Below are 23,168 nucleotides of genomic sequence, written 5' to 3'. Positions count from 1 at the left end.
GTAGATTTATTTTTTCGTTGTTTTGATGAACTTGAAAAGCTCTCTTGAGTCACCTCATTACACGCTTCAGTATGATCCATAATACAACCTACAAAAATGAAAGAAACTCTTAGCATATATAAAATAAAAAATTGCGGATTTTACAGCAAAAGAACAAAAGCAAGAAGCAGAAACACATAATGGTGTTTTAGAATGATTTATTGCTCTGTGTATATTGTATGCTAACAACTGAGTAAGTATACTGCTATAACAACAAAAAAAAGATAACATATTCCAAGTATATTGCTATAATAACATATTCCAGAGATACATAAATCAAGAACTAATTCAATTCACTTCCCCAGAAAACAACTTTGACAATGATTTTCCAGAACCCACAAGAAAATAGCAGCAACACACAAATGATTCCAAAAAAAAAAAAAACACACAAAAATAACACTGGAAAAAAGAAAAAGAAAAATAGAACCCAAGAGAAAATCAGAAGTGAAAATCATATGCCTTTTGTCATCTTTATGTCTCAAATACACTCATGATTTATCATTAAAAAAAAATCGAACTTGGGTATGTTTGAAATTTCACCAACCTGGATATGTTGAATAAAGTGTGGAAGGGGAGAGAGAAAGAGGAAGATGAATAAAGTAGCAATCTGAAATGACTAAATTATTTAGGGGTTTTCAAAAGTTGGACTTGGGCCATATTTCGGCCCAATTTTGGGCTGAAATGGCAATCAATTAAAAAATGGGTTCTGATGAATGGGCTAAAAATCAGCCCAGTGCTAATTATCTTGTGCCCAACCCATAAAATTTTGGGCGGGTTGGGCGGACCATCACGTTTTGGGCCAGAATTGACACCCCTACTTGGAATATGTTGTCTTTTTTTTGTTGTTATAGCAGTATACTTACTCAGTTGTTAGCATACAATATACACAGAGCAATAAATCATTCTAAAACACCATTATGTGTTTCTGCTTCTTGCTTTTATTCTTTTGCTGTAAAATCCACAATTTTTTATTTTATATATGCTAAGAGTTTCTTTCATTTTTGTAGGTTGTATTATGGATCATACTGAAGCGTGTAATGAGGTGACTCAAGAGAGCTTTTCAAGTTCATCAAAACGACGAAAAAATAAATCTACACCGTGGGAGGGTTATGAGAAGTTGCCAAAGGATAGTAATACAAATAATAGATTAAGGGCAAAATGCAAAATTTGTGGAGATGTTTTTATGGCTGACTCAACTTCGGGAACTACAAATTTGAATCGCCATCGAGCTAAACACCTAAAAGATGCAGCCTCTCAAGTTGTGCCAATAAATCACGAACAATATCGTGATAAGGTAAGAAAGGCTATAGTTAGACACAACTATCCGTTTTGTTTTGTGGAGCATGAAGGGATTAGGGAGTTGCACGAATTTTTGAATCCTACTGTTAAGACCTTTTCAAGAAATACTACAAGAGCCGACGTTAGTAAGTTGTATCAAAATCAAAAAGAAATACTCAAGAAGGAACTTGCACTTATTCCAAGTAGGATCTGCTTGACAACTGATTTATGGAGTTCACTCATCCAAAATGGTTATATGTGTGTTACTGCTCATTATGTTGATATAGATTGGGTTTTGCAAAAGAAAGTTTTGATATTTCATCATGTTCCTCCTCCCCATACTGGTGTCGTTATAGGTCCAAAATTGATCAATATGCTTAAAGAATGGGGAATTGAGAAGAAGATATTTTCTATAACGTTATATAATGCACGATATAATGAAGGTGTTGTAGATAGATTGATTGAACATTTTAAGTTGCTGGATTCTTTACTTTGCAATGGAAAATTTGTGCATATTCGATGTGCAAACCACATTTTAAATTTGGTAGTCAACGCAGGTTTGAAAACAATTGAGCTCGCCATATTTAACGTTAGAGAAAGTGTAAAGTATGTTAAAGGTTCCGAGTCAAGAATTATAAAGTTTGTAGAGTGTATCAAGAACCTTGGCATAAAGTTGAAAGGGAAATTGCGTCAAGATGTACCGACTAGGTGGAATTCTACATATTTGATGCTTGATAGTGCTATACCTTACCGTCGAGCATTTTCTGATTTTAAGGTACTTGATAGTCAGTTTAAATGTTGTCCTTCTGAAGAGGATTGGGTTAAAGTTGAAAGGATTGCTAAGTTTTTGAGGCCTTTCTATGATGTCACTACTTTTTTTTCAGGGAGTCAATATCATACCGCCAATGTGTATTTTCATAAAGTTTGGAAAATTCATATGATGATAAGAGAAGCGATAGATAGTGAGGATCTTAATATCAAGGAAATGGCTATAGAAATGGAGAAAAAGTTCAAAAAATATTGGCAGGAAGAGTACAGTCCGATTGCTACAATGGCAGTAGTCCTTGATCCTCGGTATAAGTTAAGTCTCGTGGATTTTTGCTTCTCTAAACTTGATCTATCTACTTCCAATGAAAAGGTAAAGGCTGTTGAAGATAATATGCAAACATTATTTAAGGAGTACTTGAAACCTTCAATTTCTGATGTTGATACGGTAAGAAGTAGTAGTGGTGGATGTGATGTTGAAATGGCAGATGAAATGGAGGAGTATGATAATTTTGTAAGTCCATCTCAACCTGGTTCAAAAAAGACACAACTAAGTTTGTACTTGGAAGAGCCTGTGTTGGTTCGGAAAGGAAATGAAAATTTAGATGTGCTTAAATTTTGGAAGGATAATAGGATTAAATATCCGGAACTCTCATTGATGGCACGTGATTTGTTAAGTATTCCTATCACCAGTGTTTCATCCGAGTCCGCTTTCAGTGTTGGAGGTCGTGTTATTGGAAAATTTCAAACCTCTATTTTACCCGAGAATGCAGAAGCTAAGTTGTGTTCGCGAGATTGGCTTTATGGTCATCAAGGTAAAATATGATCAAAATTGTTATCTTGACATTTGTTTTATACAATCTTTGTTGTAGCTTCATAATTTCTTTAATCTTCTTTGTTTAGCTTCTGATGACTCTGAAGAGGAAGATGACATTGCAATAGACATGGGGAAATTTTCTGCTATGCCTTCCAGCTAGCTGATGTTTTTCTCAATTTTCTTGACAGCGCAAGAAGAATGATGCTTCCACTGCGTGTCAAGTTTGAATGTTACTGTGATGTAGTAGTTTCTATTTGATCTGAGAGTGTTTTTTATCCAGACCTGCTGAGTTTTCTGTGTCATTGCACTGTGTCACTCCTGCGAAGGAGCTTTATACCGACTCTGGCCTGGACATTATTGGATACGTGAATGGATAAAAGACTACTGAAGTGCTTGGTGAGGGAGGATCACTTACGTACCTCACATTCAGTAGCGGTGGTAGCTGCGGATCCCCCATGTCAATCCTTAACAACTGTTGTTGGAGTGAGAACGAGGATGAGGAAATGGAGAAGATATATTAATGAGAAAATTTGTTTATTCTCCTTTTAGTATGCAATACTATAGTCTGGTATAGATCCAGGCATGCAAATAATGTTTCTTTGTTTTTATCAAGTCTAGTAGTAGTATCAGTTTTTGGTATTTGAATTCAGTCCTGTGGTATTTTGTGTCATGAAATAAACTCTCTGCTGAGTCGATGAAGCTCGTAGCTTTATAAAGTTTGGTATTAATATTAAACTTTTCGGAGACTAATAAAGAATATTGTATTCTATGTTTTGATGTGTCCTTGAACATCCAGATGCAATGTTGGTTATCTTCCACCTTGAACAATCTTCAGTAGTATTTGAATTGAAAATGTACTCAACTCTGCAGTGATAACATTGAAAATGCAAATAAAGGTTGGGTTGTATGAGTTTATTGATGGAGTTGATTAATTTTGAAAAAAAAAAAGAATTTGAAACAGATTAATTTTAGTAGAAAGGAATCAGTTTAAAAAAGAAAATTGGGTCAAAAATTGGGCGGGTCATAACCCAGCCCATTTTTAGCCCATTTCAGCTCAACCCATTTCAGCCCAAGTAACTTTTGGGTCAATGTTAGCCCAACCCATTTTTTACCTCAGCCCATTTTGATTGGCCCGCCCTTTTGACACCCCTAATTCCAAGTATACTGCTATAATAACATATTCCAGAGATACATAAATCAAGAACTAATTCAATTCACTTCCCCAAGAACCAACTTTGACAATGATTTTCCAGAACCCACAAGAAAATAGCAGCAACACACAAATGATTCCAAAAAAAAAAAAAAAGCACAAAAATAACACTGGAAAAAAGAAAAAGAAAAATAGAACCCAAGAGAAAATCAGAAGTGAAAATCATATGCCTTTTGTCATCTTTATGTCTCAAATACACTCATGATTTATCATTAAAAAAAAATCGAACTTGGGTATGTTTGAAATTTCACCAACCTGGATATGTTGAATAAAGTGTGGAAGGGGAGAGAGAAAGAGGAAGATGAATAAAGTAGCAATCTGAAATGACTAAATTATTTAGGGGTTTTCAAAAGTTGGACTTGGGCCATATTTCGGCCCAATTTTGGGCTGAAATGGCAATCAATTAAAAAATGGGTTCTGATGAATGGGCTAAAAATCAGCCCAGTGCTAATTATCTTGTGCCCAACCCATAAAATTTTGGGCGGGTTGGGCGGGCCATCACGTTTTGGGCCAGAATTGACACCCCTAATTTAAGCCTCTAAAAATATAGAAGTGGTTTACCCTAAGGGTTTTGACCATTCTAAATCCATTTTTGTGTAGTTTGAGGCAATCCGGAGACTCGAGAACGCAATTTTGATTTATTGGGAAGTGTGCTTGAATTGTGAATTTGAGGTAAGTGAGACTTTAAGCTTTGGGTACTTGCTTTTCAAAACCCGTTTTAAAAATATGTTTTGTCTGCCTGGTCCATGTGTTGGGGCGAGCGTGTGCTTGGCAGAATCGGTGGCCCTTAAGGCCAACCGCATATACTTTATTTTCAAATAATCCAAAACTCTCTTTATAAATTATTTTGTGATGTGATATAGCTGTGAGCCATGATATTGGGGCATTGTGTATGCTTCCCTTAGCATTGTGTATGCTTCTTGATTATATTGGGGCATTGTGTATGCTTCCCTTTGGCATTGTGTATGCTTCTTAATTTTACTAGGCATTGTGTATGCTCCCCTTAGCATTGTGTATGCTTCTTGATTTTTATTGAGGCATTGTGTTTGCTTCTCGAGCATTGTGTATGCTTCTTGATATATTTGACACATTGTGTATGTTGTTGTGGATTCGTGGTGGTAATAAATTCTTTAACTGTTGTTATGACAGGTCCTTGGTATAAATTGTGTTGAGATATATACTATTCTTGATAAACGATTGTTTCGACCTTGTCGGATATTATATTACGATATAATTCTTGTGCATAATATAAAGTGCTTGTTGTGTGTTTTGTTATACCCCGTATTTTATACGTCGAGTTATTCATAAAAGAATCGACGCGAGTTAAAGACGAAACCCTTCCCGGACATGGAATAGAAATCCGTAAATTTTCAATTTTTATTAGAACATAAATTTGTTTATAAATTCTACTTAGTGTAAACATATTAATGGAGATTAGGGATTAATTAACCATGATTGGATTATTAAGTGGGGATTAAGACTTAAATATTCACAAATTTTTCACTAGTGGTCGTGTGGGCCCCACTAGCACATGACAAAATCAGATTTTTAGCCCATGCTTGAGTTGAGGGACGTGTAAGACCCTCTTGGGCAGCAAAATAGTCTCCTTGTTGACCAAAGTTGCAGCCACAACTCACTTCCCAACCCCACAAAGTGAACATAGAGAGAGAAGCTCTCATTTTCACCAAGTGAAGAAGAGAGAGAGAGACACGGCTGCCATGGCAGCTCCACCACCAAACACGGCCAGCCTTCTATGTTCTTTCTTGCCATTAAACCCCTAAAGTGTTCTACACATTCACCATTATGTTTCAAGTGAAGAAGAAACCATAAACATGCCATGCATGCTCTTGAAGTTCACGGCCAGAACTTGGCTCTCCAAGTTGATTCAAAAAAATTATTTTCTTCAAGCATTTCAACCCTTTGGAAGGTGTATAACAACGTGGGATTGACCCTAGCTAGCAAGAACAAGAATTAAATTCAAGGCACAAATTCTAGTCAAGTTGAGAAGTCAAGTGTTTAAGGTAAGGTTTAACTTTCTTTTGCATGTATTAAGGATGGTTTAAAACGTGTGGTAGATGTGTAAATATAAGTTGCATGTATGAAATTATGAATGTTGATATTGGAATGTTGTTGAAGCCGTAGGGGCTGTTTTAAGGGTGATTTGGATGTGTTATGAATGTGTAAATGTGAATTGCATGTATGAAATTGTGTGTGTTGATGTTGAGGCATTGTGGAAGCCGTAGGGGGCTGTTTGGTGTGGAATAAGGGACTGATTTTATTTAGTAATTATGGTTGTTGCTATCATAGATTGCATGGTAAAAAGAAAGAAAAGAATTGGAAGGTTAAAGGTGAAGTTATGTTGATATGAACATGTTGTTATTTTGTTGAATTGAGGCCGTGTAGTGGACTGTTTTGTGTGGAAGGTAGTGAACTGATTTTACTTGGTATTTTGATTGTTGTTGTCATGAATTTTATGATGGAAATGAAGGTATTTAATGGTTAGAGTTGGAGCTAAAATTGTTTGTGGGTTGTTGTAAGGCTTGTAGTGATAATAATGTAGCTTATTGGCGTATGAATTGATGATGTAGTTGTCGTGTGACTGCTGGTCATATCTCACTGAAATTATATGAAAAGAAGACATGAAATAATGTGTAAGAATCGTATGTGATTTGCTTAGTATGTTCGTAAGCGTTTGCAAGAATTCCGAGCATCCTTTGTGTGAAAGTTAGGGGCTGTTTTGGATATGTTGTTGTTGATCTTGTTGCCCTTGGAAGATTAATGATAATTAAGATTATGCATTGTGTTGTATGTTGGTTGGGCTGTTATAAAGTTGTTTACATGAAAACGTTAAGGCTACGGACTATTAGGAATAACTTGAGGACGTAGTAGTCGTATGTGGATCGTTATTGAATGTTGTGAATGTGGGTTGTTTGGAATATTGCGTGGACTGTTTGGAATGTTGTGCGGACTGTTCGGAGTGATTCTTGCATCTTGTCTTGAATAGCCTCGATATAGTACTTAAACGTATAATTATTGGCGTTAGCTTGACTAGTATGTAATTAGTTTGGGATGTAAGGAAACCGTCATCTAAATTGTCTAGAAAGGAGTTGCTAATGTTGGGAAACGTTTTGAATCTCCCCGTAGCTTAACCATAATTCTTGACGTCTTAATATAGGTTGAAACTTTGGGCAGCGTATACGTGTTGTGTTATGAATAAACGCCAAAGGTATGTAAAGTTAACACTTCTTTCTTTTTGGCATGATCCTTACAAAACGAATAGACGATATGTATATAGTTCCAAAGAAGTTCCTATTCTTAGAGCCACTAGGATGGCTAATGTTCTTGATTCTCAGAATTTGATTTATTATTGTTTTGATATGTACATATGATTTCAAAGTTCCATTTTGATAAAATCCACAGGGACATCCGAAGGTACTTGATATGATTATTATTTGAATTTGCAAATGATAGTTCGTTTTGATTATTCCATTGAGTCTTTGACAATGTTTAAGATTGCATATGGTTTCTCATTACTCTGCTCGTGCATGCCTCAATATATCTTTCACCGAGTCCCGGGCCGGGTATGTTATCGTGCACAGTTTCATTGCATTGTTCACCGAGTCCCTCACTAGAGGGCCGGGTACGGTATATATATATATATATATATGATGATATGATGACATGTTAGGGCGGCCAGGAGGGCATATGATGACTTTATTCACCGAGTCCCTCACTAGAGGGACGGGTACGGTATATATGTATATGATATATGATATTGACATGCATGATTTATGACTCCAAGGCAAGTGTTTGGTATTCTGAACATTGTACTTGTTCCTGTACCTATCATTTCAGTTATGATCCTTTTACTGTATTTCAAGCTTTACATGCTCAGTACATATTCCGTACTGACCCCCTTTCTTCGGGGGGCTGCGTTTCATGCCCGCAGGTACAAACAGTCGGTTTGGTGACCCTTCAGCATAGGACTCCTACTCAGCTATCTTGGAGAACTCCGTTGTTCCGGAGTTTAGACTTCTAATACAGATCTCATGATATATGTAGATATATATATGTATATGGTTATCCAGGGGTACGACGGGGCCCTGTCCCGTTATATGTTACGTTACTGTTGATACTCTTAGAGGTCTATAGACATATGTGTGAGTTGTGTATGGGTTCTATTCAGCTGCGTCTATACGATGTGCTGTGGTATGATGTTCATCTATAGTGGCAGCCTTGTCGGCTTGCATATGATATTGATATGTGATGGCAGCCTTGTCGGCTTGCGTATTATTTCATGATATGATCAGTTGTGACTCCTCAGGAGACAGTGTATCTGAATATACATACATGATAACGCTATGAACCTTCAGAGTTCTTTTGTAAAGTTCCATATTGCTCGTAGTTTCAGTTTGACTATATCTGATGGGTATGTATACGGGTGTCCAGCTCGGGCACCAGTCACGGCCTACGGGGTTGGGTCGTGACATGTTTGTATTTTCTAACACTTGTTCCAGGGGTATTTAAAGTGGCGGGTCGAGGATCTTACTTGGTTATATTTACGTATAGCTCACTCATACTATTGGTGACGACGAAGCTAGTAGCTCACGAGTTTGCTAGAGTTGATCTATTGGTTAAGATGTGCCGCCGCTTTGTTCGTGGAGGCTACCAAAAGTGTCTTTATCATTTATTTATTAATGTTTTTTCTTTCTTTTGGGATTTAAAAACCCAAGCCTTTTGTAATTCTCTTAGATGCTCCATGGTCTAGTGTGGGATTTGGGCAAGAGTATTTGGTTAATATTTTGAGACACTAATTATCCATAATTAATTATTATATTATTTGAGTACTTATTTAATTTGGTTAATGCTGCAAAATTATGATTAAGATATGAAAATGTGATTCGCCTGGCTAGTGATGTGTGTTGGGTGTCAATCACATCTAGGGGATATTTTGTCGTGACAGGGAGTTTCCTAAGATTAGATGGAAGAAGATGCTATGCAACAACCAAGGTTGTCCAAGGTGTGGGTGTTCATTCATTATCTAGCAATCCTAGGCAGATTGGCTACCAAAGATAAGTTGATCAAATGAAACATTAATTGTAGCCCAACATGCGCTCTCTGTGAAACCAGTCCAGAAAACCTACAACACCTGCTCTTTCAGTGCCCAATAGCAAATATGGTGTGGCACGCTAAGTTAAACGGAAGAATATACAAAAGGTGCTCAGTTGGGAACACGAATAAATATGGGCCGGATGCTATGCCAATGGAAATAGTGCAAAGGCTGAGGTGTATAGAATGACTCTAGCGCAAAGACTGAGGTGTATAGAATAACTCTATCAAGCTGCATATACTATATCTTGCAAGAGAGGAATCGAATTGAAGGATATTTCAGAGCAAGAAGAGGAAAGAAGCAGTGTTGGTGAAGATGATTATTCAAGATATCCAATGCACAAGAGCGACGAAACCAAGGCTAGCCAAGCTGCTACAAACACTGAATTTCTACCCTTAGTAGCAGTTGATAATTTTGTTTTTGAAGTTGTATTGTGTTGTAGTTGATGATGCACCAAAAGTTGGGCTTATGTCCAACTCTACCAGGTTCTGGTTCTAAAACTGTGTAAATATTTTTCCTAGTAAATACAAAGTTAGTTATCAAAAAAATAAATATTCGTTCATTTATTAACTCAGCTCATTTTGACCCGTCTTAATTCAGCTCAACCTTCCCATTTATTACCCTAAATAAAAAGAAAAGAAAGGACGTTTTGTATTGGAACATAAAACAATTAAATTTAGATAAATACAATTTTGCTTGATCAAATAACGATTAGCATGACTCCAAATTTACTTAAATATTATGAAAAAAACTTGATATTGTTTTCTCTCTCTTTTCGAATAAGAAAAGATACTTTTGCAATTTGTGAAGTCTCTTTCACCTACTTTCCATTTCCCTTTCAGAATTAGGTAGTTGATTAAGTTTAATCTCACTTCACAAAACTACTAATTAACCCCCACGTAACTCCTTTGAAATTCTTTTCTCTTGTTAATTGTTATTTCCTTTTTTCTTTCTCAAATGTCTTTTTCTTAGAGCTAAGTGATGAGCTTTTCTCTAGAATTGTCAATAAATTAAAGATGACAAATCCATGATTAAGCTACTTCCTACCAAACCCAAATTAGTTCACTTACACAGATATAGGTAATCAAACTTTATTTGCATATTATTATTGTTTTATTATTAATCAGCTTTGGTGGTTGTTGAAATTGAGGATAGTTTCAAGTTCTAACAGTAACACACATTAAAGTGAGTTGTTGAAGCCAAGTAGATCATTCTTTAATGGAAGCTTATTGGTAGAATAATTCTTTTTGCTCTAATCTGTTATTTTTGTACGGTAAAGTAAGCAGGTCTCTTAATCAGTAAAAAATAATCAAAAATCGAAAACAACAGTGCTTCTATAATGATTAAACATTACAATTACAATATGTAACATCATCTAAAATTCATGATCAAAATTATAGGATTCGATTGACTCAATATGGTGAGTATACCACTTAAGACTTCCAAACATAACACAGTGAAAAAAAAAGATTTAAACAAATGACACCAAATAATTGAAATTAAGTTTTACTAATGTCAGTAGTTTACTTTCGTTAGAAGTCTATAAAAAACTTCTAGCGTTAGAGAAATTAGTAGTAATATCTTATAACAGTATAATGAGGACTTAAATAAAGTGACATGAACGGTAAAGAGTTGTGTAGTAGACCCCAATTTGCTTGGTTTAAACGTAGCAATTGTTATTATATTGTAATTAGTCTGAAAATATTCACTCCCTTAATTCATAGGTATATGGGGGAGGGGAAGAGAGAAATCCCCTCGACTTGGGGATTGTGATTAGGGGTGTCATTGATTGAATTTTCGCGGGTCAAAAGAAATTGAGTTAATAAATAAGTAAAATATTAATATACTTAAAATTACTTAGGTTGAAATGTGTTGGACCTAAAATTGGAGAGTAAAACTTACCCACAGGCGTTATACACCAAACCAATGGATGTATGACATGTGTTTGAATATATACAACTATCACGTAACCATGATTACTTAATATATGTATATATATATATATATATATATATATATATATATATATATATATATATTCACTTCATTAAATTACTTAACTATGGTAAATTATATCGATTTGATGTAAACATTCATGTGGGTAAGTATTTACCGAATGAGAGCCCAACTCATCCTACTCTTACCATGTTTTTAAATTTTCTGTTTGTTTAATAATCTAATATAGATATATTTTTTTACTATGACTTTATGTAATATATCAAACAAAAAAACATTTTTTAAAAATAATTTGACAAGATTTCTAATGGGTCAAATCCAGTTATATATTTATCTAACTTTTAAATGACTGAATTAATAAATTAAGAGGTCATGAAACAGGTTAAACAAATCATATTTTCATGAACTAACGTTGTCATCCAAATTATGATTAAGAAAAGGTCATAAATATCAAAAGGGGAATTTGTTGTTTTCTTCCTTTGGTCTACTCGTGATTGATTAGAAAAGCTCAAAAATATGAGAAAGAACAAAAGGGAAAGTTGTAGTTATCTTCATTTGGTTTCGTCTCTATCGATAAACTTAATTAATTAATAATAGAAAGAGGCGTGAAGTGCGTGACAAAGATGAATGAAACCGTGGATTTATAGTAAAGTAGTAGGCAACCAACTTCTAACCTAACATCATCTTTCCATTAATATTATAATAATATTGTCTTTTTCCCATGATTATACTCTTTAATTTGATTCGTTAACTCCTAACTTTTGTCTAGGCACAGATTCAAAATTTAAAATTTATAATAATTTTTTACAAAGCAATCTCAAGTTAATACTCCTTCCGTCTCAATTTATTTGCTATCTTTTAACCAGGTATGAAGGTTTTTTAAAAAAAAAGACTTTTGAAATTTATTGTTCAGAACAAGCTTTAGATATTTGTATTGTTGTAAGTCAATCTTATAAAGTTAAATCATTTCTATATATAGAAATGTGACATTCTTTTGGTATAGACTAAAAATGAAAGTTTGCCACGTAAATTGAGACAGAGGGAGTATATATATATATGATCTAGAGAAAAGTTGTTGGGTTCATATGAAATTATAAGTTAGCTTCGCCCCTTCTCTCAATGAAGAAGTATTATCGCGGTTTAATGTTTCATCAATCCGTATGTGCTTCATCGTTTAACCAAAAGTTTACTATTTTCATTGCCGGTTTAGAATTGAGCTTTGAGGTTACGGCAGATTTTAAAAACCTCCTATAAATGCTATATGTCATCCTATCATTCCAGATAACGTTTGCATCCTTTATACTACTGTCTTGGCTTCCTATATGGGAGACCTGAGATCGATTCCCTTCACCGACAGTCGTTTCAGTCAGAGCTTGTCGCACCGGGCTTGCCTAGTACGGCTTACATCTCTTGTGTGATTTGCGAGCTATTGCACAGTGAGCAGGTTACCCAGTACACACCCGAAAGATAGCGACCGCGAGTTGCCCTTTTGAGTTTCAAAAAAAGAGAAAATTGACGCTACATTTCATATTGTAATTTTGGACTGTGAGTTGAGGGCCACCTAAATAGCTCATATGTACTAAATCACTTAAATAGTATATGCTATTATGGTGGATACAACTATACAAGTGAATGCTGTTAACAAAAAACTTTAAGTATACTACTAATTTTTTCAATTTTTACTTATTAGTTAATTTGCTATTATTCAAAAATACTTATTTCTTTATTACCATAGACCGGTGCAACGGATAACACAACTACGAAAAATTACTATAACAATAATCAATCTAGGATAACATGTCTAGACCACAATTTTATTTTATCTAATAATAGTCCATTAGTATTCTCCAAAATTAGAAAAATGAAACAAGAAAGTTGAACAAACAAAGTAAAATGTAACCCTTTAATTTCTTATTTGGTTGTTTGGCCCACTTTTTTTTTTTTTTGTTGTTTGTTTTCAAATTTGTAAGGAACACCTCCTTTACTTGCGCCATTGATTTTTGTCATTTTCAATCACCTGTAAATAGCTAACTCCATTGACTTTGTAAACCGCTAAAATAGACAAAAAACATTCTTTGATTTTTATAAATTGAAAAATCAATTTAAAAAATGTAAGTAGTACTTTATGGCTTATAAAATTCTTCATAATCAACTTTCGTTGAAGATTTGATTTTATTGCACCGTCTAAAATTCTCCCAGGAGACTTAACCAACGTGTAGCTTCGCTTTTCAAAAAGTCTGAAATGTCAAGTTCAATTATCCAATCATGGAATATGTAGTTTGGATACACCGATAAGATATAATAATCACGGGATAAATATGAAATTATTCACCGCGTTTGATTGAACTTTTGATTCTAGAACAATGTGAATTGTTTACACCATATTTTTAAGTATTATCTTTTTTATATCATACAGGACCGTCTCAATAAGATTAAGGGTCTAAAGCAAAAATTTAGAGAGAGGCCTTAATTTTTTTTGGAAAAAAAAAAAGAAGAAGGAAAGATCATGATATATATTTTCATTTAAAGTCTACTTTTTTTAGTTTTTTAAAAAACAATGCAAAGTTGTTAACATTTTTTCTAACAAAAATTCAACTGACAATATGCCTAATCAATCATGTGACGAAAAAAACTACTTCTCTTTTATTTTTTATTTTATAAAAATTGGGTTCTCCCTCTGTCTCAATTATGTGACATAATTTGAATTTCGAGAGTCAAGCTTCCTTATTTTTATTGTGAATTCAGACATACAATCTTTATGTATTTTGAAAAATAATTTAAATATTTAGAAACTACATAAAAGTACTATAAGTCACAATAATTTCTTAAACAAATTAGCTATAAAACTTCATGAAAAACGGGGCCTCAAAAATTTGGGGGCCCAAAGCCATTGCTTTAGGCCCCGTTTGGACATGATGAATGAGATGAAATCATGTTTGAACATGCAATTTGAATTTCTTAAGTTGTAATTTTTTTTATAAACATAAAAATCCCACAAGTTGTGAAAACCATCAAAATTTTCCCAATTTTTATACAATCTTACCAAATGAGTAAATCATAGTTCATAATTAAATTAATACGCTACTAGAAGGCTTTTCTAAAAAATACAATATTAATTGATTAAACTTTAGTTCAATAAAAAGAAAATTTTAACTTGAATAGTAATGTAACTACTCTTTAATATAATCCTCCCACATGGTACGAACAATCTCTTCACTCCGAGCATGCATTTCCCGGTTGATAAACATGATTGGTAAATATATCTACCAACTTATGGGTCTTTTTTTACAAAATATAAATGTATGGGTCAAATTTTACATTTATATTTTTTGATGATTTGGGATTTAAAATCACGATTTCAAATCTCAAATCATGCCTTTTTGAATGATTTGAAATTTCATCTCATGAGATAAATGAGAAATGAAATCCCATGCCCAAACGCCTACTTTGTGCCTTGGCCTTGAGCCGACCCTGATACCATACTCTACACGGGATCACAAGTCCGGAATTACTAATCCCCATATAAATCTTCAAAATGACACATTTTTCATCCTCCATAAACCTTTTTTACCGCAGTCTTCTAATTAAGAAAATTAAGGTTAATGTTGAAAATAAGACTTTATCTAAGTTTATATAGAGTAAAATCAAACACATGTTCTATATTGTATATATCCATTAAACTTATAATCTTGTCATCATTTAATCTCCATATTCCAATCTTAATATAATATGTTCACAAACTAAACGACCCTTAAAGTTGATAGACTAGCTATTTTAGGAGTTATATTTTAGATTTAGAAGAGTAATCCATCCTTCTTTTTATTCAAGGTTCTATCTTTTGCAAAATAATTATTACATAATTTTTTTTCTTTTCTTTTTATTTGAATGGTGGGAAGCGGAGCAATGATAGGACCACGCTTATCGATAAGGAATTAAATAAAATTTATTTCGTCACAAAATTACATATATATTATTTATTTATGAATGAATTCTCCTTCGATGAAAGAATGCGTTTTTTAAAACCTTTTTTATGGAATTCCTTCCTCGGCCATTGCAGGATGGCTTCTAGATGAAAGTGAGGGAAAAGACGAGATTATTGACACGATTATAACTTTACTAGTCCATTATTTACAGCTCAATTAAGAAGAATCTTTTGGGCTGTGATGTGACATGAAATATGAGCTGACAAATCTTTTGGGGATGATCCTGATGATGTAGAGAGTAAAGAGTTTCCAAATGGAGAAAACACTACTCATTTACTCTTATAGATAATGAAATTATAATTTATTTAATCACACTTTCCAAATTTGTTTATCTTGAAAGTGTTAATTGTCGGAACTTAATTTTAAAACAACTATTCTTAAAGAGTAGCAATACGTATGATTGTTGTTATATATTACTCTCACTTTTTTGCATGCATCCATGTTTCAAAATAAGAAGCGTGAGCGTGGTCAAATAAAAGCCTTAAAATCAGAATGCATATTATAGTCTTAAAGCACAGAAAAGAAGACCATATTCTCAATTTTGAAAACATAAAAAGAAATAGTTGTCCTTCGCCTTCTTTTACACTTTTTGTTAAAATTACTTAATTATGTTTGGCCTCAAGGACCAGTTCAGCCCAGCCTTATGAGGCCGGAGGACTGGTTGAGGCTGCACTTAATAGTCTCACGTTTAAAATGGGCTAAAAATTCTGTTTCCAGCCTCATCCATCCAACGCGCTGCGCTGAGCTGACCTCATGGCCAAACTCATTTTGACAGCTTTACTAATTTTAGTTACCCTACTTATTGACCCAATAAAAGCTCGCAGCATATTTATAATAAGATGTGGTTATTAATTCAACCTTAAGCCGCCTTCTACATAGGAAAAGAAGATGATGACGAGATTGTATTTATTACGATTAAAGCTGATATTTTAGCTTGCTACTTTTATGATGTTGGGAAGAATAGTTGGAGATATTTGGAAATCCAGGAACTTCCAACAAAGGGTGGATTTTATGGCATTAATAGTTATGTAGAAAACCTCTACTTATGCTTAAAAAAATTGCAATTCTAGTCACCAAGTTTAAGCTTTAAGGGCTTTCGACTTGTGGTCCTCTTATTTTTTTTTTCTTTGATTTGTTTGTTCTATTAATAATTCATATGATTAAAGGCACTTTTTTCTTTTCAGAGTTGCTTCAAAAGAGTTAAATATTATTTTCTGTCTATTAAGCTTTATGTATGTCAACGTGTTCTCAAATATAAAAACAAAAGTTCATCACAATTATCTTTAGAACGCTAGAATTATGTCCTTTTTTTATATTTTCGATTAAGTGTTTCAACTCTAAATTAAATTTTACTTTGACAATCTACTCATATATAATTGCAGAACAAATTTCGTCTTGTTGCAGCTCTGTATAGATTTAGATTAGAAATTCACCTTTAAACTTGGAATTTTGGCTTCATATTTTATGACCAAAGTTCCAAGCTTAGCTTTTGCATTTACCTCATCCCAAATGGGATGGATTTCTATCTTTCATATTTGAGTAGGAAGAAGTGAATCACTTTTTTTATACTCCCGCAGATTAAGGTGTAAGTTTTGTTGGTAGATGAATAAAATGCAGAAAATTTAAATTAAATTAAAATAAAATTCGGTCTTATTCTATTAAGACTAAAGAACGAGGTTTTCTTAATTTTTTTGAATGTTCATGAAAATTTCGTATTTTAAATAGGATCAAGCAACCAAACATTAAAAAATAATATCATAAATATTCTAAAAACCAACTTATTCGGTTTAAGTCTCTTTGCAAGTAAAATCGAATCAAACAGAATTATAAGCGCATCTAATTCAATTTACAAATTGGCAACTAGTATGTTAAAGCTAGTTAATGATTGAAGCTAGCTAAGTTGGTGTGAATGAAAAATGGAGGGGGGGGGGGGGGGGGGGGGAAGCAATGGAAGGAAAATGAAGTTTAAAGCAAAGTTCCTTTGAAAAGGAGCTTTGTACCACATTGATGGTAGAAAGGGAAAGTTATGTGCTTATATTATAAAACACTTCTTCTAGCTCTTAAAGGGTTGAGAAGAGGGACTCCCCTCATGCCATCGTTGAGTTCGGCTCGGCTTTAGATTTGGTCTGATTGATTGATAATCTTTTTAGACCAAATTTATTTAAATTCAATTTTCATTTTATGATATTTTCTTTTATTATTTCCGCCAAAATTATTATTAATTTCGCGGAATAAAAATAAATCCCAACGTTCTTATTTTTTCGGAAAAAGGCAAGGCCTTTCCGAACAGTCACTAAACCTGTTCTGAACAGGTATTTTTCGCGACTATATAAACTAAGGCAATGCCTCATTTTTCAACTACTGGAAAAAAAAATTCCTGCATTACATTCTGCATTCTTCTTTTCTGAAATAAAACTATCGAGTCTCTGTGTGTGGTTCGTTGCCTGATTTGAGTTCGTCGAAGTCGTAGGCATTTGAGGTACCGCTACTCCTGCGACAGGTATATCCGTTTTATCCTGGGAGGAAGTAATCCATAACCTCGGGTATAGTGAGGGGATTAAATTCCATAAGGACACAGTGAATTATGTGGTCTCGGATATTTCTTTGTTTCTGAATTTTTTTCTAAATTTACAAAGTTTTTATTTTCTTTTAGTTTCTGATTTTTCCAGTTTCTGGTTTCTGTTTCCTACGGTTCTGAGCACAGTTTACCAACAGTATATTATTGTAATTGTATCAAATATTTTAGAACAATTAAAAAACAGAATTTCACATAAATTGATCTTGCAGCAGTCGTTGCGTTTGTTTAGTTCCTAAAATTTATCAACTTTTTGACATTTAATATTAACCAACAAAATAAACAAAGTAAAGTTAGGCATTCAGTAAGGAAATTTTTATCATTTTTTTTAATTAATAAACAAAACATAAAGTGGAAAATCAGTTTTGCAAGGAAACAAATTGGAGATATATGTGTAAAATTTTACCTACTTAATAAATTGGGTTTTCACATTAAGCATAGATGAAACATGTGAGAGATTCAGAGTATTTAATAGGAATATTTGCAAAAAAAATCCAAAAAGTTGAATCAAAAGTGTTTAACAGTTTATTGGAACATAAACTAAATAAAATTTATTGACAAATTTAAAATACAATATTCCATCCAACATTGAAGAAGTCAAAGGGGTCAAACTATTTTTTTTTTTTTTTTTTTTTTTAAATATTTTTATTAGGGGTCAAGATATGTCGTACCGTGTGTTCCAAAGAAACCGTGTAACCTTTTAGTATATTTTTTCCAAAGTAGTCTCCAGTGACTGATGACTCAATAAATTTGCTTCCACTTTGGGGTACAAGGAGTAATAATTTTTCATATTTTTGTTTTGGAACAGAAGTTTCTACAATGTAATGACTTGTAATACTACTTAATTTTGGCCCTTGGATGCATTCAATTATTATTTCAATATTGAAATAAAATCAATTTACACATTTCAACCATGGTAGGCCATTTAAATTCAAGGGCATGTTTGATTGATATATTTGGAAAATCAAATGAATTTATTTTTTGTAATAAATGTCGCTGCTCCCTATTATGAATTATGATCAAATAAACTTATCATGTAGAAAAGAAAAGATTCTTTCTTTGACCGATAGTTGAACTTTTTTTTTTTAATTATGATGCACGAATTAACGTGCACACATTTCTAATATTCGACGGAATACCTATTATGTATTACTCTTATAGATATCGGATAATTCAATCCGTCAACGCTTAGATAATGAGAAGAAATCATTTACTTTCTCTGTCCCTATTTTTACCATTTTGTCGTCACTTTTCTATGGCAAACTTATCACAATTCCAACGCCCCTCATCTTACATTCTTACTAAAAACATTTTCTGCAGTTCTTCTAGAAAAACAAAATATCAAAATCAACTCTTCTACTGTTCCAAGGCGTTTGGATTTGGTTTTTGACTTTTTTTTCGAGAAATACTTCTTGGAATCTTACATATGAGTGAAATTATCAGTTAAAATTTAGACCTTTAGATGCTACTAAACACATTTTTGAATAAAAATTTGTTGAAAAAAAGTCGTACATAGCAGGAAGACAAACGTGTTTTGTGTGATTTCTGTTTGGAGAAATCAGATTTTTTCTAATCTTGTCACCTAATTAAGATACAATTCACGGTTTCGACTTTTGAATTTAACTTAACATGGTGTAAAAGATTATATACATATCTATATATAATAATATATATCGTTACTTGTTACAACATGTTATTTACTCTTTTTTCAAAATAACCTTATTTGGTTTGCTATGACTTGTTACATTTTACACTCGTTATTATATACCGTTATTGCACATAAGTTAAACCATATCCGTATGATGTCTCTGCATAAATGTTAAACTTATAACTTTTTATACTTGTTACTGTATATCAATACTGCACAAACGTCAAACCGTATACTGACAGTGCATAAAAATTAAACTCATTACTTCTTATACCCATTATTGTATACCATTAATGCATATACGTTAATATGTATATCGTTAGTACATAGAAGTTTAAAATTGTTACTTTTTAGGCTCATTACTATTTACTATCACTATACAGAAGTCAGTAACTATTTATACAAAGATATTATGCAACAGATAAGGCCAAAGACATCTCAAAAGTGTGAACACGGTTTTAATGTGAAGAATTCGTCCAACCAAGGGTGAACATATGCTGATGCAATTGTATATATAATTTCTTTCTAGATTCCAGAAACTAAATCTCTCATTTAATATTAGAAAGGACAAAAATGGTTGTGTTTTTGGGTTTTTGTTGTTGGCCAGTTCATGTTCAAGGTGCTTACATTTCAAACCTTGCAACCTAATTTTGTTTGAATAAAACCACTCCACATTCATTTAAAAAACAAACATATAAACCCCTCTTTTTAGCATTCAATTTTCAAGAACCTTCTTTCATTTCATTACATACAACAACAACTACTAATCTCCTATCTTCCCAAATAAATGCTATTTTTTTTCCTTGTCCTATTGATGAAACAATAACCATGGAGCTCAAACGCCTTTGTTTTGTTTTGCCTACTGATCTTGATGAAACTGATACAATTGATCATGAAAAAAAAGTTGTACAACACAAACCAAAGAAAAAAATTGAGTCTTTTTCCAAAAGGGGTTGTGGGGAGCAAGTTCTTGTTCATGAAAAACAAGTTGAACAACACAAACCAAACAAAAAAAATGAGTCTTTTTCCAAAAGGGGTTGTGGGAATCAAGTTCTTGATCATGAAAAACAAGTAAAAAATGAGTCTTTTTCCAAGAGGGGTCAAGTTCTTGATCATGAAAAACAAGTTGAACAACAAAAACCAAAGAGAAAAAATGAGTCTTCATCCAAAAGAGGTTGTGGGGGTCAAGTTCTTGTTTTTTTTCAAGAATCATTTTCTAAATTACTTGATTCCAAGTGGGTAACATGCTGTCATCAAGATTCTGGGAATAGGCAATTTTCTGGTGTTTTTCATGACACAGAAGGTATGCAGCTAGGTGAAAAAGGTGGTGGTGATAATCATCATCATAATCCAAGGATTTTCAGCTATTCTGAGCTGTTTATAGGGTCTAATGGATTCAGTGAGGATGAAGTTTTAGGAAGTGGTGGATTTGGCAAGGTTTTTAGAGCTGTTTTACCTAGTGATGGAACAGTTGTTGCTGTGAAATGTTTAGCTGAAAAAGGTGAAAAATTTGAGAAAACATTTGCAGCTGAGCTAGTGGCGGTTGCTCATCTCCGCCACCGGAATCTTGTTAGGCTAAGAGGGTGGTGTGTTCATGATGATCAATTGTTTCTTGTGTATGATTACATGCCTAATAGAAGCCTTGATCGGATTTTGTTCCGAAAACAGGACAAAACAGATTCCCCTGTTCTTGATTGGGTACGTCGAAAAAACATAGTTAATGGCTTAGCAGCTGCCTTGTTTTATCTTCATGAACAATTGGAGACTCAAATTATTCATAGAGATGTTAAGACAAGCAATGTCATGCTTGATTCACATTTCAACGCCCGGCTTGGCGATTTTGGCTTAGCTAGGTGGCTTGAACATGAACTCGAGTACCAAACGAGGACACCTTCCATGAAGAATCAGCAATTTAGAATGGCTGAGACAACAAGAATTGGTGGAACTATAGGGTACTTACCTCCTGAAAGTTTCCAGAAAAGAGGTTTTGCCACTGCAAAATCCGATGCGTTTAGCTTTGGGATTGTTGTCCTGGAGATTGTTTCAGGAAGGCGTGCTGTTGATCTCGCATCTCCTGATGACCAAATCATATTGCTTGATTGGATTCGGAGACTTTCCGATGAAAAAATGGCTTTACAAGCTGGAGATAGTAGACTTGTTGATGGTTCTTACAAGCTTTCTGATATGGAGAGGCTAATACATATTGGCCTTCTTTGTACACTTCATGAACCTCAATCAAGGCCTAGTATGAAATGGGTTGTGGAAGCACTCTCTGGCCAAATATATGGTAAATTGCCTGATCTTCCTTGTTTTAAGTCACACCCTCTTTATATCTCTTTGTCATCTCCAAGTAATAGTACAACTAGCAACACAAGGTGTACTACCACAACCAGCATGAGCACGACGCCCGGTTTCAACTCCACAAACTTCCTCACAGCCACAGGAGAAACCATGTATCTAAGTGCTGAAAGTGGAAGCAGCCAAAATGAGTCTGGGAATAGCAGTAGCAGGCGCCAATCGAATAACTTTTTGATGGTTGAAACTCCAAGGGAGATCACGTTTAAGGAGATTATTGCTGCCACGAACAATTTTTCGGATTCAAGAAGAGTTGCTGAGATTGACTTTGGAACTGCGTACCGTGGCGTTCTTGATAACAACCAGCATGTGTTAGTGAAAAGGCTAGGGATGAAAACTTGTCCTGCTTTAAGAGTGAGGTTCTCGAATGAACTTCAGAACTTAGGACGATTACGCCACAGAAACTTGGTGCAACTCCGCGGATGGTGCACCGAGCAAGGTGAAATGCTTGTTATTTATGATTACTCCCAAAGTAGGCTTTTAAGCCACCTCCTTTTCCATCATAGGAATAACAATGCCACCATCCTGAGATGGCGTCATCGGTATAACATTGTCAAATCACTTGCCTCTGCTATTCGATATCTGCATGAGGAATGGGATGAACAGGTCATACATAGATGCATCACATCATCTGCCATCATTCTTGATCCAGATATGAACCCGAGGCTTGGTTGCTTTGCTCTTGCTGAATTCTTGACTCGAAATGAACATAGCCATCATGTTGTGGTTGATAAAAACAAATCAGTTAGAGGAATTTTCGGTTACATGTCACCCGAACACATGGATTCTGGTGATGCAACAACAATGGCTGATGTGTATAGCTTTGGTGTAGTTGTGCTTGAGTTAGTTAGTGGTCAGACGGCAGTAGATTTCCGCCGACCTGAGGCTTTGCTGGTTAATAGAGTGCACGAATTTGAGGTGCAGAAAAGGCCATATGAACAACTGGCAGATTGGAGGTTGAATGGAAACTTTGACTCCAGGGAACTGGTGAGGCTAGTCAAATTAGGAATGGCTTGCACAAGGTCCGACCCAGAATCAAGACCGAGTATGAGGCAGATAGTGAACATTCTCGATGGACATGATGGCTGTTTAATGGAAAATGGACGAAAGGAGGGACCGGAAGAATGGAGAACAAGAAATGCTTCTGCTCTGTCCCTCGTAAGGAGAATTCAAGCTCTCGGTATACAATGATTCACTCACCTAAGATGTAAAATAGTTACATGTAGATAGATATGAACAATTAGTCCTCCATGAAAAGATGTCATTAAGCTTTATATCTTATCCCTTTGTTCTTCTATTTATTCATGGTAGTCTATTACCTGTGACAAGTTTTGAGTTGTATGATTATGTTGCTTCTAGTGTGGACGACTTTGATTGCATTGTGGGAATGGAAGAATTAGATATGCAATTTTTTATGAATTTGATCATGAAT

General features: G+C 34.1%; 2 protein-coding genes across 2 annotated transcripts; both read left to right on the top strand.

Moving 5' to 3' along the window:
- The first annotated feature begins 1,050 nt into the window (after positions 1-1,050).
- Positions 1,051-3,598, top strand: LOC132611156 (zinc finger BED domain-containing protein DAYSLEEPER-like). The gene is made up of 2 exons (XM_060325561.1): positions 1,051-2,897; positions 2,986-3,598. The coding sequence occupies exons 1-2, from the start codon at positions 1,055-1,057 to the stop codon at positions 3,057-3,059; spliced, it is 1,917 nt and encodes a 638-aa protein (XP_060181544.1). The 5' UTR covers positions 1,051-1,054; the 3' UTR covers positions 3,060-3,598.
- Positions 3,599-19,872: 16,274 nt separating this feature from the next.
- Positions 19,873-23,155, top strand: LOC132611385 (receptor like protein kinase S.2). Its single transcript, XM_060325817.1, has one exon. It carries the CDS (start codon positions 20,210-20,212, stop codon positions 22,925-22,927), a length of 2,718 nt encoding a protein of 905 aa, XP_060181800.1. The 5' UTR covers positions 19,873-20,209; the 3' UTR covers positions 22,928-23,155.
- The last annotated feature ends 13 nt before the right edge of the window (positions 23,156-23,168 follow it).

This window comes from Lycium barbarum, chromosome 9 (assembly GCF_019175385.1).
Source record: "Lycium barbarum isolate Lr01 chromosome 9, ASM1917538v2, whole genome shotgun sequence".
NCBI lineage: Eukaryota > Viridiplantae > Streptophyta > Magnoliopsida > Solanales > Solanaceae > Lycium > Lycium barbarum.
The sequence above is the reverse complement of the archived record's forward strand: the minus strand, read 5'-3'. Positions and strand labels throughout refer to the sequence as shown.